The sequence below is a fragment of the Saccostrea cucullata genome, unplaced genomic scaffold (genome assembly GCF_032062105.1).
Source record: "Saccostrea cucullata isolate Sc308-1 unplaced genomic scaffold, CSIRO_AGI_Scuc_v1 ctg73, whole genome shotgun sequence".
Classification (NCBI taxonomy): domain Eukaryota; kingdom Metazoa; phylum Mollusca; class Bivalvia; order Ostreida; family Ostreidae; genus Saccostrea; species Saccostrea cuccullata.
The window spans coordinates 181,600-197,180 of NW_026930974.1; the positions used below are offsets into that span (position 1 = coordinate 181,600).

Genomic DNA, 15,581 nt, shown 5'->3' on the forward strand with positions numbered 1-15,581 from the left:
CGTATTGAGTGATTGTTCACTAGTACATGTATGCAGTACCGGTAAAGGCCGGTATACACGGTAAGATTTGTATTATAAGATTTGTATTATAATACAAAATCTTACTGTGTATACACTCTTAAGACAGTGTATCATAAGATTTTTCGAATCTTATAAAACTGTATTAAGAATAGAGCAATGCTCTATTTCCTAATACAAGTCTTAACTTACCTTTCACTTTCAACCAATGAAATTTAATGACACCAGGGGTCATCCTATTTTTATCATTACTACAAAAAGCACATGGTAAATAATAATGGCCAACTTTACAAGTAAAGACATAAAAAAACTCGTGGTTTTATGGGAAGGGGAAGAGGACTTGTGGAATATATCAAGCAGTGCATAGTCCGATGATAGACACTGCTATCAGAGCCTCATCCTCCATTTTTATTTTCTTGACAGAAAGAGAATTATGGCGGGGAAAACACGTAGTTTATTTACAATCTTATAAGATATGTATTAGCGTGAGTACAAGAAAGTATTATAATACAAAAGTATCATAATACTTGTATTATACTGCAAATCTCATCGTGTATACCGGCCTTAATTGTGGACAGACAAAGCAAGTTTTACTTCCTATAATGATTATATAGTACAACAGTAGCTGTGTAGCCTTACTTATTCTATTCTTTAAATTTTCTTATATGATACATGTTTTTAGGACGGAAAAAGGGCTTTGGAAATTTCGTATTTGTTGTTATTTGACTGGATGTTAATCTAAGTTAAGACGTGTAAAAAAAAAAATTAAGGCACTCTACTATCATTATATAGTACCGCAGGCATGTTCACGAAGCTATCTTAGGATTACGGTGTGTCCTAAGAACATCTTAGGAAGTGTCCTCGTCTGAAGTCAGTTTCTCGAGGCTTTCCTAAATTTAGGAACTTTCCTAAGTTTAACTAAGTTTAGGACAACATAATACCTGTCCTAAGATCATTCTAAGTTTGTTTTGATGCTTATGATTTTGGACATTACAAGTATAAGCGACAATTTCTTGTTTATTAGCAGTCCGTTTATGAGCTGATGATTTATACAAATAATAATTACACACGAATTGTTACCCATAGGCCTCTTTTCATATATGCTATAAATGTCGAATGTGCTGTTCCGGATATTACCTAATACAAATTTTGGATAATATTATAATGAATATTTTCGGTATTGGTTGCACAGGCACTTGTTTCGTATACGGGTATCCCCTACCTATTATATTTAAATATAGGTAGGGGATACCCCGTATACGAAACAAGTGCCTGTGATTGGTTGGAAAAATATAATACAACGCTCCTCGGGCGATGAAGTGTGAGGGGGGGACCCTTTTATTATCAGTCGATCTGCTCATTCCGTATCAAATACTGTACAAAGTAAATGAAGACAAACAGGGTTATTATAATGAAGGTAATGTTTGAATGAAAAAAGGGTTATGAAAGAAGTTGAAACCTAGACCCCGTCCTCTCTAGATATCTCTCCCTAAAATACTATTTTCGAGTTTGGACGATATTCTTTCCCCCTTTTTATACCCCCCGCTTGAAAAATGGGAGGGTATATAGTAATCGGTATTTCCGTCCGTCCGTCTGTCCGTCTGTTACGCTTTATCTCTTATCCGCAACTCCTCTTACTACTGAAATTTAATGAAACTTCCACAGAATCTTTATTACATATTGCCATTGTGACCTCCAATTTTACTTTTTTATTCGACACGTATTTTAAGTTTCCCATAGCAAAAGATGTACATTGCCATTATATGTTTACCTATGACGTCACATATAGTATAGAAGCTTCTGGATAACATTTGATAGGACGAGTTATTCCTCTTTACACATTACCGTAAAACAATATGTAGCAACACATGGACATTATGGGAGGCGGGGTTATCATTTAGTGAGCTCATTGCTCACAGTACCTCTAGTTTTCTCAGGTAAGTTGAATTTTTTTAAACCCCCCCCCCTTTCATGACCGTTGTTATGATACTGTCAAGATATACATCTCATACGTTGTATTATGACCGCCACCCACCCATTCTTATTTTTAAAATGTCATATTAATACATTGTATGAATATAGAAACAAATACCCCCTCTTTCATATGCTAATGATTGGTCTGTAGATACAGATACAGTACAACTTATCATCGTCCTAGTAACATGATTTTTTTTGCGATATACATATTCGTCATTTATCAAAACTTCCATCATAGATGAATATCAATAAACTTGTCTTCGGAAAAGATACCCCCGCCTCCCATATAGTTATAGTGGCAAAGTCAACGTTTTGCACTGGCTGTCCCGATATACTAGTAAGTTTCAGATCAAAAAGTAAAATTGAAGGTGCACAATGGCACTGTGTAACAAAGATTCTGTGAAATTATCATTAAATTCCATTAATATTTCAAACAACTTTTTTCAAAATATTAATCAAAACATATAAAAAATCTGTGTATTATACGTTGCACATACTAAGTAAAGTTAAAAGAGTTCAAGTAGCATGCAATTTTTCATTACTTTTAATATTTCATTGACTGCACTGAACTTATTTCCAAGATATTTGATATAAATGTAATATACAGTATACTAGTGTAATTTATTCTTTAGATTTTTTTCATGAGTGAATTCTTCAATCCTGCTGTTATTACCGAAAAACACTCCCTAAAAAATGTCGGAGATGAAAACATTAAAATGTGGGAAACGAAAAGTTAAAAGTTTCAAATATTTCCTGAGACAATAATAGCTTTCACACTTTGCCAATCCATTGACCACAGAATACCGTTACTCTTGTCACTCGATTGAGAACGCTTCATGGTAGAATGGTATTACTAATGCCATGTTTTATTTTCTATACGTATTAATTAACTTAATCCTGTCAAATTTTAACAAATATGAATCATCCGTTTAGGGGGACAGAGAACGGGTTTTGACTGACAATTTGTTTCTTGTATAAATGCCCTCTTGGTAGTAAACAGTCCTTCAATGTGATTGGCCATAATTATCGAGATATTGATGAACTCTGTATTTCTTATGCAAAGTAGTATTGATTTCATTGAAATCAGACATCCAATCACTGAATACCGAGCAATATGGTAATGAGATTGTGAAAATTGTTCTAGTACGTTTGGTCAAGAAGATTACATGCGGTGACTGGAATTTTTATTATTATTATTAAAGCATTTTGCAAATTTTTTAACGAACTTAAAGAATGAAGTAAATTTCAGAATATGAACAGATAAAATCGGTACAGAATTTAAATTTTCTAAACAACAGATATTTCAAAAAACAATATCGAAAATTAAAATATAAATTCGTTTCGGGGAGTTTATATTCTCGGTAAAAGTTGTGTTTTAAATTTAGGATTTTTAAACTAAATGTTAAATTCTATAATGCTACTAATTTTTGAAAATTGAAGAGTTAGATACTGCACTTTAAAACTGTTTTTCTTAAGTAATCTAAATAATAAATACTAGTACTAGTAGCTTACGAACTTAAAGAGATCAAATGCAAAATTTGTTTTAGGGATCTATTTTAAAGCTCATATATAAGAAATAATTTTTATTAACCTTAAAAAATCAAAATCAGTTTGTGTTCTTAAAGTATGGAAGTTTGAATTAAAATATTGATTTAAGAGCTTGAATTATTTTCAAAGTTTGAATCACTAATTCGGTTTTACAATTATTATTTTTTTCATCTATAGAAGAATGTATTTCTGAAAAAATAAAGACTTTTAATCAATGAAAATTTGTAGGAATTTATTAGAATATTTCTATGATTTAAAAATAATCGAAATTCATTTATAAGAATTTTGAAGCTTTGGAAATATTTATATCCGATTTTTGTTCTCTCACAATGAAGTAATCTATAAAGATAATTCAACGTAAACTTGAATAAAGTATGAATTAAATCTGATGTTTTATCCTACGTAAAATTCAGGGAATTTGAATAATAATATTAATGCATGAAAATTTAGGAATTAAAATTAATATGGTTTATTAGTATGGTAACGTATTTAAAAACATGTTTATATTTGAAAACTCATGATAATTAATGCAAATCAAATTTAATCATAACATTCATGCGAAGTTTTACGACGGAATTCATGCTTATTCATTTTGCAAGTGTAGGTTATTTTTGGCATTCAGATTTATGCAAAATATATAAGTATTGTTTTTGAATGTATACATACATGTAAATTACATCAATTTCATGGATTAAAATCATCGTTTATATATATATTATTTGCATTTAAATAAATTTGCATTATTTGCCTTAATTTGCATAAAATTAGCTTCATTAATGTAAATTAGCATACTAGATTATGCAAATTAAGCTAATTTTATGCAAATTAAGCTAATTTTATGCAAATTAAGCTAATTTTATGCAAATTAAGCTAATTTTATGCAAAATGCTTATTTTCAGCCTTATTTGCATAAAATTAAGTTTATTTACATAAAATTAGCTTCATTAGCATAAATTTGCATAAAATTAGCTTCATTTGTAAAAAAAAATTAGCATAATTAGCTATGCAAATTAAGCTAAATGTAAATAAATTTATGCAAATGAGGATTTTATGTAGAAGATGATTTTATGCAATTGAGGCTAATTTTATGCTAATGAAGCTAATTTTATGCAAATTAAGCTAATTTTATGCAAATTTATGCAAATTAAGCTAATTTTATACTAAAAGATGAAATAGCTTATTTTATCTTCATTTGCAACTTCATTTAAATAAACTTAGCATCATTAGCATAAATTTGCAAAAAATAGCATAAAACTAGCTACTTGTAAAAAAAAAAAATGGCATAGAATTAGCTTCATTTGCAAAAAACTAGTGACAAATTTATGCTTATTCATACAAATGAAATTTATTTTATGCTTATAAAATGCTATATTATGCTTATATAATGAAACTAATTTTATGCATAATGCATGAATTATATCATTAGCATAGCATTACCTTCAATCGCATTTTACCCTCAAATAAGCTTCTATTGCATGATCAGATCAGTCATGTGAAATTGACTTTTCACTGACGGTACAGCACAGAGAAAGCTGTAAACAAACGGACTTGTACACTGAAGTGGGGAAAACTCAATTTTTATCATTGTTAATCATTTGTATGTAAATGTGAGCATGGGATTAGTAGATAATAATGTACATATTATATTAATCATATAAAATGCTTGGAAAAATGCATCATCTTTGCATAAAAAACTAGCCTTTTCTGAAAAATGATGTAATTTCATGTAGTAACCCATAATGCAACTCATTGAGCTGATTGGTTGATTTGTCAGTCACGTTGGTTTCTCACTTAACATGTCAATTTATTCTGACCTCACAGAAAATAGTTTTCTCGACCTGTTAAATCTTAACCGAAGTTCACTCTTTATATATATTTACTACAGGGGTCTGTCAAGTCTGTCAATTAGACACCCAATTTAATGTTAAAAATAGTTTAGGCTGATATGTACGGAAGCCCGTTGGTGCCACGTACGAAAAATATTTTATCTGGCGGCCGCCACATATATATCTGGCGGCTGCCACATAAATTATTTTGCAAAAGGTGAGTGTTATTGGGTTAAGAAGATGGATGTTGACAAGCAGCCGCTGCTTATTGATAAAAAAGTTATTGATAAAAAACGAATTCTGAAATATTGGAACACCATTCTTAGAAATCCAAAATGCAGAACTTTATTTAATTCTCAACCAATCATAGCTTACAGCAAACACAAGAATATAGGTGATGAGATAACACGGTCTCACCTAAAACTCTGTGACCCCTGATGAGGCTTCTTAATAACCAAAACACTCTACAAATACTTGCATAATTCAAATCAAATATTAATCTGCTCTATGCAAAAACATATCTACTAGAAGTGTTGACTGGAGTGTTGGTTCATAATAAATCTCTTACAAGTTTGGTTGATTGATGTCGCTATTATAATTTTTACACTGTATCCACCTCTGAAATCACACGTTAAAACATGCGCGCGCATCAGGAAGCCAGGTGTTATCTGGAGGATGCCATATAAATTATGTGATGACCACCAGATATATAAGTGGCGGCCGCCAGATATTGTATTATGTAGCGGCCACCAGAAAAATTATCTGGCGGCCAGCATAAAAATTATATGGGGGCTGCCAAATAATAAGTTGCGACCGCCACATAATTATCTGGTGGCAGCCAGATATATAAGATATGCAATATTAACTAATTTCATGTTTTTTGTCTATACAGTTTTCCAAAATTTAATACAGATCATTTACATTTGCCTGCCCTTGATTGAACATTATGTATGTACAATGTATGAGAGGCAGATCTAAAATATCATAAGAATGACTCTAAAATTAGACTGAATAAATAACCAGAAGTCTCTGTCGAGACTGTAGCTCTACTGGTTTGTACTTATCAAAAACCATTGCACTATTTTATGTATCTTTGTGTAGTCTACTTGTGTGCCATGTTATATTGAAATCAGACCAAAACTGTAGAAATTTCGAAATTTTTAAAGGAATTTCACAGAAAAGTATTTTTTGTAACCATGGCATACACCGTTCACGAAATCAAAAACTGATGCACTATTCTATGTATCTTAGTGTAGTCTACTTGTGTACCAAGTTATACTGAAATCAGACAAAAACTGTAGAAGGAGTAGCGTTTTAAAGGAATTTTACAGGAAATTCTATTTTTAGTAACCATGGCAACACCGTTCATCGAAATCAAAAACCGATGCACTATTCTATGTATCTTAGTGTAGTCTACTTGTGTGCCATGTTATATTGAAATCAGACCAAAACTGTAGAAGGAGTAGCGTTTTAAAGGAATTTCACAGAAAATTCTATTTTTTGTAACCATGGCAACACCGTTCATCGAAATCAAAAACTGATGCACTATTCTATGTATCTTAGTGTAGTCTACTTGTGTACCAAGTTATACTGAAATCAGACAAAAACTGTAGAAGGAGTAGCGTTTTAAAGGAATTTTACAGAAAATTCTATTTTTAGTAACCATGGCAACAAGTTCATCGAAATCAAAAACCGATGCACTATTCTATGTATCTTAGTGTAGTCTACTTGTGTGCCAAGTTATATTGAAATCAGACCAAAACTGTAGAAGGAGTAGCGTTTTAAAGGAATATCTCAGAAAATTCTATTTTTAGTAACCATGGCAACACCGTTCACCGAAATAAAAAAAACGATGCACTATTCTATGTATCTTAGTGTAGTCTACATGTGTGCCAAGTTATATTGTAATCAGACCAAAACTGTAGAAGGAGTAGCGTTTTAAAGGAATTTCACAGAAAATTCTATTTTTAGTAACCATGGCAACACCGTTCATCGAAATCAAAAACTGATGCACTATTCTTTGTATCTTAGTGTAGTCTACTTGTGTGCCATGTTATATTGAAATGCCAAAACTTATATATTTTAAAGGAATTTCACAGAAAATTCTATTTTTAGTAACCATGGCAACACCGTTCATCAAAATCAAAAAAACTATTCTTTGTATCTTAGTGTAGTCTACTTGTGTGCCAAGTTATATTGAAATCAGACCAAAACTGTAGAAGGAGTAGCGTTTTTAAGGAATTTCACAGAAAATTCTATTTTTAGTCACCATGGCAACACTGTTATAATTAAAAACCGATGCACTATTCTATGTATCTTAGTGTATATACTTGTGTGCCAAGTAATACTGAAATCAGATTAAAATTGTAGGAGGAGTAGCGTTTTGAAAAATTGTTTAAGAAGATGGATGTTGACACAGCCACTGGCTTATAGATAAAAATGACATGCATTAAAAAATAAGAGATCTCTATTTTCCATCTTCCAATGTATTCTGTATGGCACAAGTACATTATTTACAAATTTTTTAAATCCTATTAGCCCATCAATGTAAGTAAAGAACATTTTAAATCGATGGCTGACTATTTAACGTGTTCGATCACAGTGTCCTAGTTAGCACAAAACGTGCTACTTATAAGTCGATCACATGAAGGAAATTAGTATTCACAAAGTTACCTGAGGAAAGATATCACATGATGAATTATAATATTTAACGTGCCACAGCCCTTGTTTACAACAGAAAGATCGAGTGTAAGATTAGAAGAAGCAGTTTATTTTCTTTTTTAAACCATTAGCACATGTTTGTCTATTAATCGCCTTTCAAAACAATGTTATTAACCCAAATATACAATTACTGTTGAAATCACACGTTAAAACATGCGCGCACATAAGGAAGCCAGGTGTTATGTCGAGACATATAAATTATGGATACTTAAAACAAAGGAATATAAAAGTAGCAGTTGCGACTTGTTAAAAACTTGCTGCCGCCATCAAAATTATGTGGCGGCCACAGAATTATGTAAGTATAATCTACTTGTGTGCCAAGTTATATAATAATGGGTCCGCCACAAACTGTAGGAGGAGTAGCATTTTGAAACAATTTCACAGAAATTTCTATTTTTAGTAACCATGGCAACACCGTAGATATCAAAATATTATGCACAAAATTATGTTTTTTGTAGTCTACGGTTGTGTGCCAAAATTTAATGAAACAGATCAAAACTGTTACCTGCCCTTGATTGAAGAATTTCACAGGAATTATTTTTAGTAACCAATGTCCATGGCAACACCGTTCATCGAAATCAAAAATGATGAAAGAAATGAATCTACTTGTGTGCCAAATTAGACTGGATAAATAACAATGACATGTATTAAAAAAATAAGAGATCTCTATTTTCCATCTCCAATGTATTCTGTATGGCAGTACAAGTACTTTATTTACAAAGATTTTATAAAACCTCTTAGCCCATCAATGTAAGTAAAGAACATTTTAAATCGATGGCCAACACCGTTCATTGAAATCAAAAACCGAGCACAGAATTATGTATCTTAGTGTAGTCGATCACATGTGTGGAAATTATACTGAAGTTCACAAAGCTACCTGAGGAAAGATATAGCATTTTGGTGAATTTCACAGAAATTTCTATTTTTAGTAACCACAGCAACACCGTTACAATTGAAATCAAAAATCGATGAAGCAGTTTTTTTTTTTTTTCTTAGTGTAGTCTACTTGTGTGCACATGTTTGTCTATTAATCGCCTTTCAATACAACATTATTAATGCAAATATACAATTACTGTTGAAAGGAGAACAATAGACAACATGCGCTGACTTGTCTACGATCAGTAAAAAAATGGGCGTCCTCATTATTGTATGGAAATTGTGGCGACCCCCGCCTTAGAAAACAGATTTGTACTTCGCAAATACATACTTTTATTTATTGTAATTACGTAAAGTTGTAGATTAGATGTTGATCAATTCCAGCAATTTAAAGAAAATGTTTGTTATGAAAGTTTATTTTGTCGCAAATTTCGTGTATCCTTAAGTGCAGTCATCCTATTCGTGGAAACAACTATCCTTTTCATGCTTCAAATCACAGGTACTTGTTTCAAAAATAAATTTTAATTAAAACCCATATTATAATAATTATTAATATACAATGTAATTTTGGTTAAAAATTTATTTCAGAAACAAGTGCCTGTGCTTCAAATAATTAAATAAAAATAAGAAAATAATTTTAATTAAAAAAAAATTATTTTCGTAACACACTAGTAAAACATGAAATATATTACTGTGACTCCTTGTCTTGATTTCTAAAAAATCCTCTGATAAATAGAAGAATGAAAGGTTTATTAAATAATATATATTTGTAAACAAAATGCAGAAACAATATACATATTAATATACACAAAAGTAGATTGCACTTTAAAATCATTAGGATCATTTATTTATTAATCCATGTAAGATCATAACATTTGGAAAGTAGTAAATGTTTTTATCCGAATGAAAATAATAGATATATATTTTAGCACATACCTAATCAATAAATATATAATATATAAATATATATAATTGTTATACATAGTGTAAAATGAAAATAAAAATTTATCAACAATTATAACAATTTGTTCATTTTCAAAATTCATATTATTGAATACTAATAAAATATAAATTACACAACCAATTAAAGAAAAATGATAAATTGTTGTTATATACATGACAGAAAAAAAGGAAAAAAAGTTAAGGAAAAAACTAGCTATCTCAAACATTGAAATAAATACAAAGGACGGATTCATCTTAAGACAGATCCTGCTGTCTAATAATTATTATAAAATAACAAAATTGTTAACAAGTGTAAGTTTCAATTAAACAGATCTACTGTTAAACCTACAACTTTCATGCCATTCCAGCTAATAAAAAACATTAATTACGGTATACATGTATTAGTTCTCAATCAATCAATATTATTAAAGATATTTTTGCTTTCGAATAAATGAACAGAAAAATGACATAAATTTTTGATTAGATGACTTCAATTCTTTTTATTTATTATATATTAACTTAAAATAATAAATTCAAATATGCATATATTTCAGCATTTCTAAAATAGAATGAGCAAATTTATTTATAATTTTCAGGTGCTAGCTATCAAGTACATGTACCAGCATGGTTGTCAATTAATGTATGTATAATAAATAACCATTTGCATTTACCTGGTAATAAACTCATTGATGTACAGAATTAAAAAATCAAATTAACTAACACATTATATATAATAATAGAAATGGCTTGGATTAGAAGATACATAATGTGTACCTATAATTATGGAAGGATGACAGTATCTTTATCACAGTTTTTCATGATCACAGAAGAAGAAACTGAAAATGTCATGCAATTTGACTTGGGAGGCGTCCACCCAGCTTTGTAATGGAATCCCTCATTTCGGCATTCTGTTGTCGCAGACTTTGACTTTCTTCCTGGAGTTCATTGTTCCTGCTGGACAGGAAGACTGCGTCCTGTATGGCGTCCTCCAGCAGATGTCGGTATCGCTGGTCCAACGCCGCTTTCTGTTCCTCAAACATCTCCCGGTATGTCCTAAACGTCTCCAGGTGATGCAGCCTCTGAAACTCAAGCTCGTCTTTATGTACCTGGTAAACCGCATCCAGTTCTTTGATCAGACGTTCCTTCTCTTGCTCCAAGAGCTGTATCTTCATGGTTGTAACTGGTTTTTCTAATTTCATCTCCGCCAGTTGGATTTCTAATTGGGCAACTTCTTGAGCACTGTGGGATTTATTTTCGGTCACTTTCAACTGAATGTGTGATTTTTCTGTTTCTAGTTCGGTCTTCATCTTCTCCACTTCATCTGCTATCATGGCTCTGTTTTCCTTCTCTACCCTCAGCCTTTCTTCCTTCTCCACTTGCTGACGTAGTTCTGTGCTTCCTTTCAACGCTGACATTTGCGAGTTGACTTCGTCTCGTTCTTCTTTCTGTTTCTCAGCTAAATCCCTTAACTGGGATTTGATCTGCTTTAACCCTTCGGATTCCTTCCTCAGTTTTTCTTTGATTTCATGGATGGCTGTGACCCTTTTCTTTGTTTCAGAATCAGTTAATTTTCCACTGTCCTGATACTTTGAGTACTCAGCAATCTTTTTCTGCAGCTCTTCATTCAAACCATCCACCACTCTCCTCTTTTCTGTGTATTGTGAAGTCACTTGATCTTTTTCCTTCTGGAGAAGCAGCATCTTTTCCTGAATTTCTTTGTTTCCTTTTTTCATGTTATCCATAACCCAGTCCAGAATTCCCTTGTTGGCTAAATTAACTTTTCTCTCCTCTTCAAATTTCTTGGACAGTTTCTCTCTCTCAGCCCAAGTTGACATCTTAGCAATCTGTAAATCTTGCACTAGATCTTCAAGCTTGTGTACATCATCCCTACTAGGTGCGGAAGTTGCAGCAATTTTATCTCTTAACTTTGCAATTTCTTCCCGCAGATCCGCAATGATTTCTGCCGTTTCGTCCAAATTGGCTTTGACGTGGTTTTTAGCCGACTTTGCATAGGAAGCATACTGAAGCGTGGTCAGTGACTCTTTGTGAGCTTTGTCAACCGGTGAGACAACAGCAAACATCAGGGTGACCGTATTACCACCAAACGAGTCCTGGAGTACTCGAGTAATTGTGGAATCTCTGTACGGTATATTGCTGCCTTTCTTGGGACCTCCCAGAGCACTGAGGACATTCATAAGGCCCTGAAGACCAGCCACAATGTGAGTATCTGAGGTTCCTCCTGCCTCTCCCATGGCTAAATCCGCCAGACAAATAACGGATCTAACGCCAACTTTACTGGACTGTCTAGTTCTCTGTTCGACAGTGATGGTGAAAACTGAGTGAGCCCTGGCTTGGTTGGCTCTGATGTCATTGGCCCCCATTTTTCTAACTCTGGTCCCCTGCTCGTAAAGCTGGCTCATTTCCTCCCAGTTGTGAACCACCATCTCTGACAGACCTTCAATGAAGATGCCTTTATGAGGGTGATGGCGGATCTTCATTTGATTTACATGAGGGTTCAACAAATCACTCATCTTTTCATCCAGAACTTCCAAGTATGAAACCGTGATGAAGAACTCCTTGTTGCTCCTCTCTCCAATGGCTTGGTAAAGATTTCTGATGAAGCAGGGCGCAATTCCTGGATCACCCTCAGTACCTGACATCAGATAAGTCTTTCCAGCATTGGTTGACCCAAGAGCAATGATGCTCACATTGAATCCTTCCAATGCTCTCTGTAGAATTGGTTCACACCGCTCTTTGTAGATTTGTTCATTTCTAACATCATTGGCGTATGCTCCATCAAAAGAAAAAGAATGCTCCTTTCCGCCCGATTCAATCAGTAATTTGTCACCAGAAGATTTGACTACACTTTTCACCCCTTTGGTTGCCTCCTCCTGTGTCAGCGGCCGACATCGTCCACACACTTTAATTGGTACACTTTCTGGCATGATGGCAGCTTATGAACCGCACCTTGAAAAATAAAGAGAGGAGAATAATGAACAATGACTACTTTAGCAAAATGAATTTTATATAATGAAATTCATCGGGGTACTGCCGTACTGGGGAATAACACATTTTTATGAATGATTTCCCCACTGGTAGAGTATAAGCTAAGCTTCATTTTTAAATCAAATATTAACTTTAAACAAGAGGCCCATGGGCCACATCGCTCACCTGAGCACTGTGGCTAGTAAAAGTATAAATTGGTTTATTATTGAAAAGTAAAATCCAAGAGTAGTCCCATGAACAACCATGGATTTTCTATCTTTGAGAAGATGATTTTTAAAGAATTTTCCTATATATTTATATGTAAAACTTTGGTCGGCCATTTTGACCCCGCCCTACCCCCGGGGGTCATGATTTGAACAAACTTGAATCTACACTACCTGAGGATGATTCCATATAAATATGATGAATTATGGCTTGGTCATTCTTGAGAAGAAGATTTTTAAAGAATTTTCCTATATATTTCTATGTAAAACTTTGGTCGGCCATTTTGGCCCCGCCCTACCCCCGGGAGTCATGATTTGAAGAAACTTGAATCTACACTACCTGAGGATGCTTCCATATAAATATGATGAATTATGGCTTGGTCATTCTTGAGAAGAAGATTTTTAAAGAATTTTCCTATAAATTTCTATGTAAAACTTTGGTCGGCCATTTTGGCCCCGCCCTACCCCCGGGGGTCATGATTTGAACAAACTTGAATCTACATTACCTGAGGATGCTTCCATATAAATATGATGAATTATGACTTGGTCATTCTTGAGAAGAAGATTTTTAAAGAATTTTCCTATATATTTCTATGTAAAACTTTGGTCGGCCATTTTGGCCCCGCCCTACCCCCGGGGGTCATGATTTGAACAAACTTGAACCTACACTACCTGAGGATGCTTCCATATAAATATGATGAATTATGGCTTGGTCATTCTTGAGAAGAAGATTTTTAAAGAATTTTCCTATAAATTTCTATGTAAAACTTTGGTCGGCCATTTTGGCCCCGCCCTACCCCCGGGGGTCATGATTTGAAGAAACTTGAATCTACACTACCTGAGGATGCTTCCATATAAATATGATGAATTATGGCTTGGTCATTCTTGAGAAGAAGATTTTTAAAGAATTTTCCTATATATTTCTATGTAAAACTTTGGTCGGCCATTTTGGCCCCGCCCTACCCCCGGGGGTCATGATTTGAACAAACTTGAATCTACACTACCTGGGGATGCTTCCATATAAATATGATGAATTATGGCTTGGTCATTCTTGAGAAGAAGATTTTTAAAGAATTTTCCTATATATTTCTATGTAAAACTTTGGTCGGCCATTTTGGCCCCGCCCTACCCCCGGGGGTCATGATTTGAACAAACTTGAATCTAGACTACCTGAGGATGATTCCCCATAAGTTTCATCATTCCTGGCACAGTGGTTCTTGAGAAGAAGTCGAAAATGTGAAAAGTTTACAGACAGACGGACAGACGGACGCCGGACAAAATGTGATCAGAAAAGCTCACTTGAGCCTTCGGCTCAGGTGAGCTAAAAAGATATAATAAATATTTATCTGGAAATATTTTCTTAATTGTATAGAGGGTGTTAAATATTACTTAGTTTGTAATATAACACGTGTCGATAGGTATTCTCGCATGAGTTTATTTGAGGAATGTTTTCAAGTTTTGTGTGAGTTACAGGTTTGTAAATCACACATACTTGTCACATAGGCATACATTGTGGCATCTGTGGACTATGGTAGGAATGTAATAGAGATTGTACATTTTAAAAACAATATTTAGGCCTATAAACACTCATAAAAGATTTCGAAATATTGGATTCCTGAAAAATGGTGCATTTTCACTTTCTTTTATTATGCATTCATAAATTAAATCTTTGTTTTTGGAAAGCATCATTTAGAACAGATGTTGCTGAACTACTTGATAATTTTACAAATAGATCATTCGATATTTACCTATTCTACATTCCTTGAATTACTGGCTTTTCGCGTTATCTCTCCAAGGTGTTTGTAAATACACAAATATTGATGACGTCATAAGGTGATTCGTAGGTCTCGTACCACAGTAATTTCGGTCCGAATGTGAATTTCCATCATTACAAAAAAAAAAAAAAAAAAAAAAATACAAATTTGTTCAAATGTGTCTAGAATATTAAATAGAAATCAATAATATTTTTAAAATTGTACAGTTTTGTAATAAAATACTTTTATACGAAAATATGTTGCAAAATTCGCAACAAAAGGTCACCCCCTGATATCTACCTTTTTGATCTCCATGAAGTGGCCGTTTTACATTGTCCTTAACATCCTTTCAAAGGTTCACCCTTTCAAAAACAGCAAAATTGATGCCCCACGACCTGTCCAGTTAATTCATTTATGTAAATTCAAATTAACTTTTCATTAAGGAGACACTTGTTCAGAGGATAATAATTTTATCAAAACAAACCAAAAGAGCAAATAGAAATATGCAAATAAGAACTTTTCATTGTTGCTTTAACATGTGCATCAGAGGTAAAATTCCTTGACATCGGCCTTGACCTCTATATAATCTCAGGCAAGCTGATTATCAGTAAGGTGCAAGAACATGTCGTGAAAATTTTTTAAATTTGATAAGAATGTTGTGAAATGAACATAATTATGAACATTACAAAGGAATAATTTAATAAAGCTCT

At 33.0% G+C, this 15,581-nt stretch overlaps 1 protein-coding gene across 1 annotated transcript; it reads right to left on the reverse strand.

Annotated features, from left to right (window-relative positions):
- Positions 1-10,090: 10,090 nt before the first annotated feature.
- Positions 10,091-14,989, reverse strand: LOC134230820 (chromosome-associated kinesin KIF4A-like). Its single transcript, XM_062712678.1, has 2 exons — positions 14,866-14,989; positions 10,091-12,875 (listed from the first exon to the last, which is right to left on the reverse strand). Exon 2 carries the CDS (start codon positions 12,851-12,853, stop codon positions 10,754-10,756), a length of 2,100 nt encoding a protein of 699 aa, XP_062568662.1. The 5' UTR covers positions 12,854-12,875; positions 14,866-14,989; the 3' UTR covers positions 10,091-10,753.
- Positions 14,990-15,581: the final 592 nt, after the last annotated feature.

Coding starts and splice junctions, on each gene's coding strand:
- LOC134230820 (XM_062712678.1), bottom strand. CDS start 12,853: ATGCCAGAAAGTGTACCAATTAAAGTGTGTGGACGATGTCGGCCGCTG.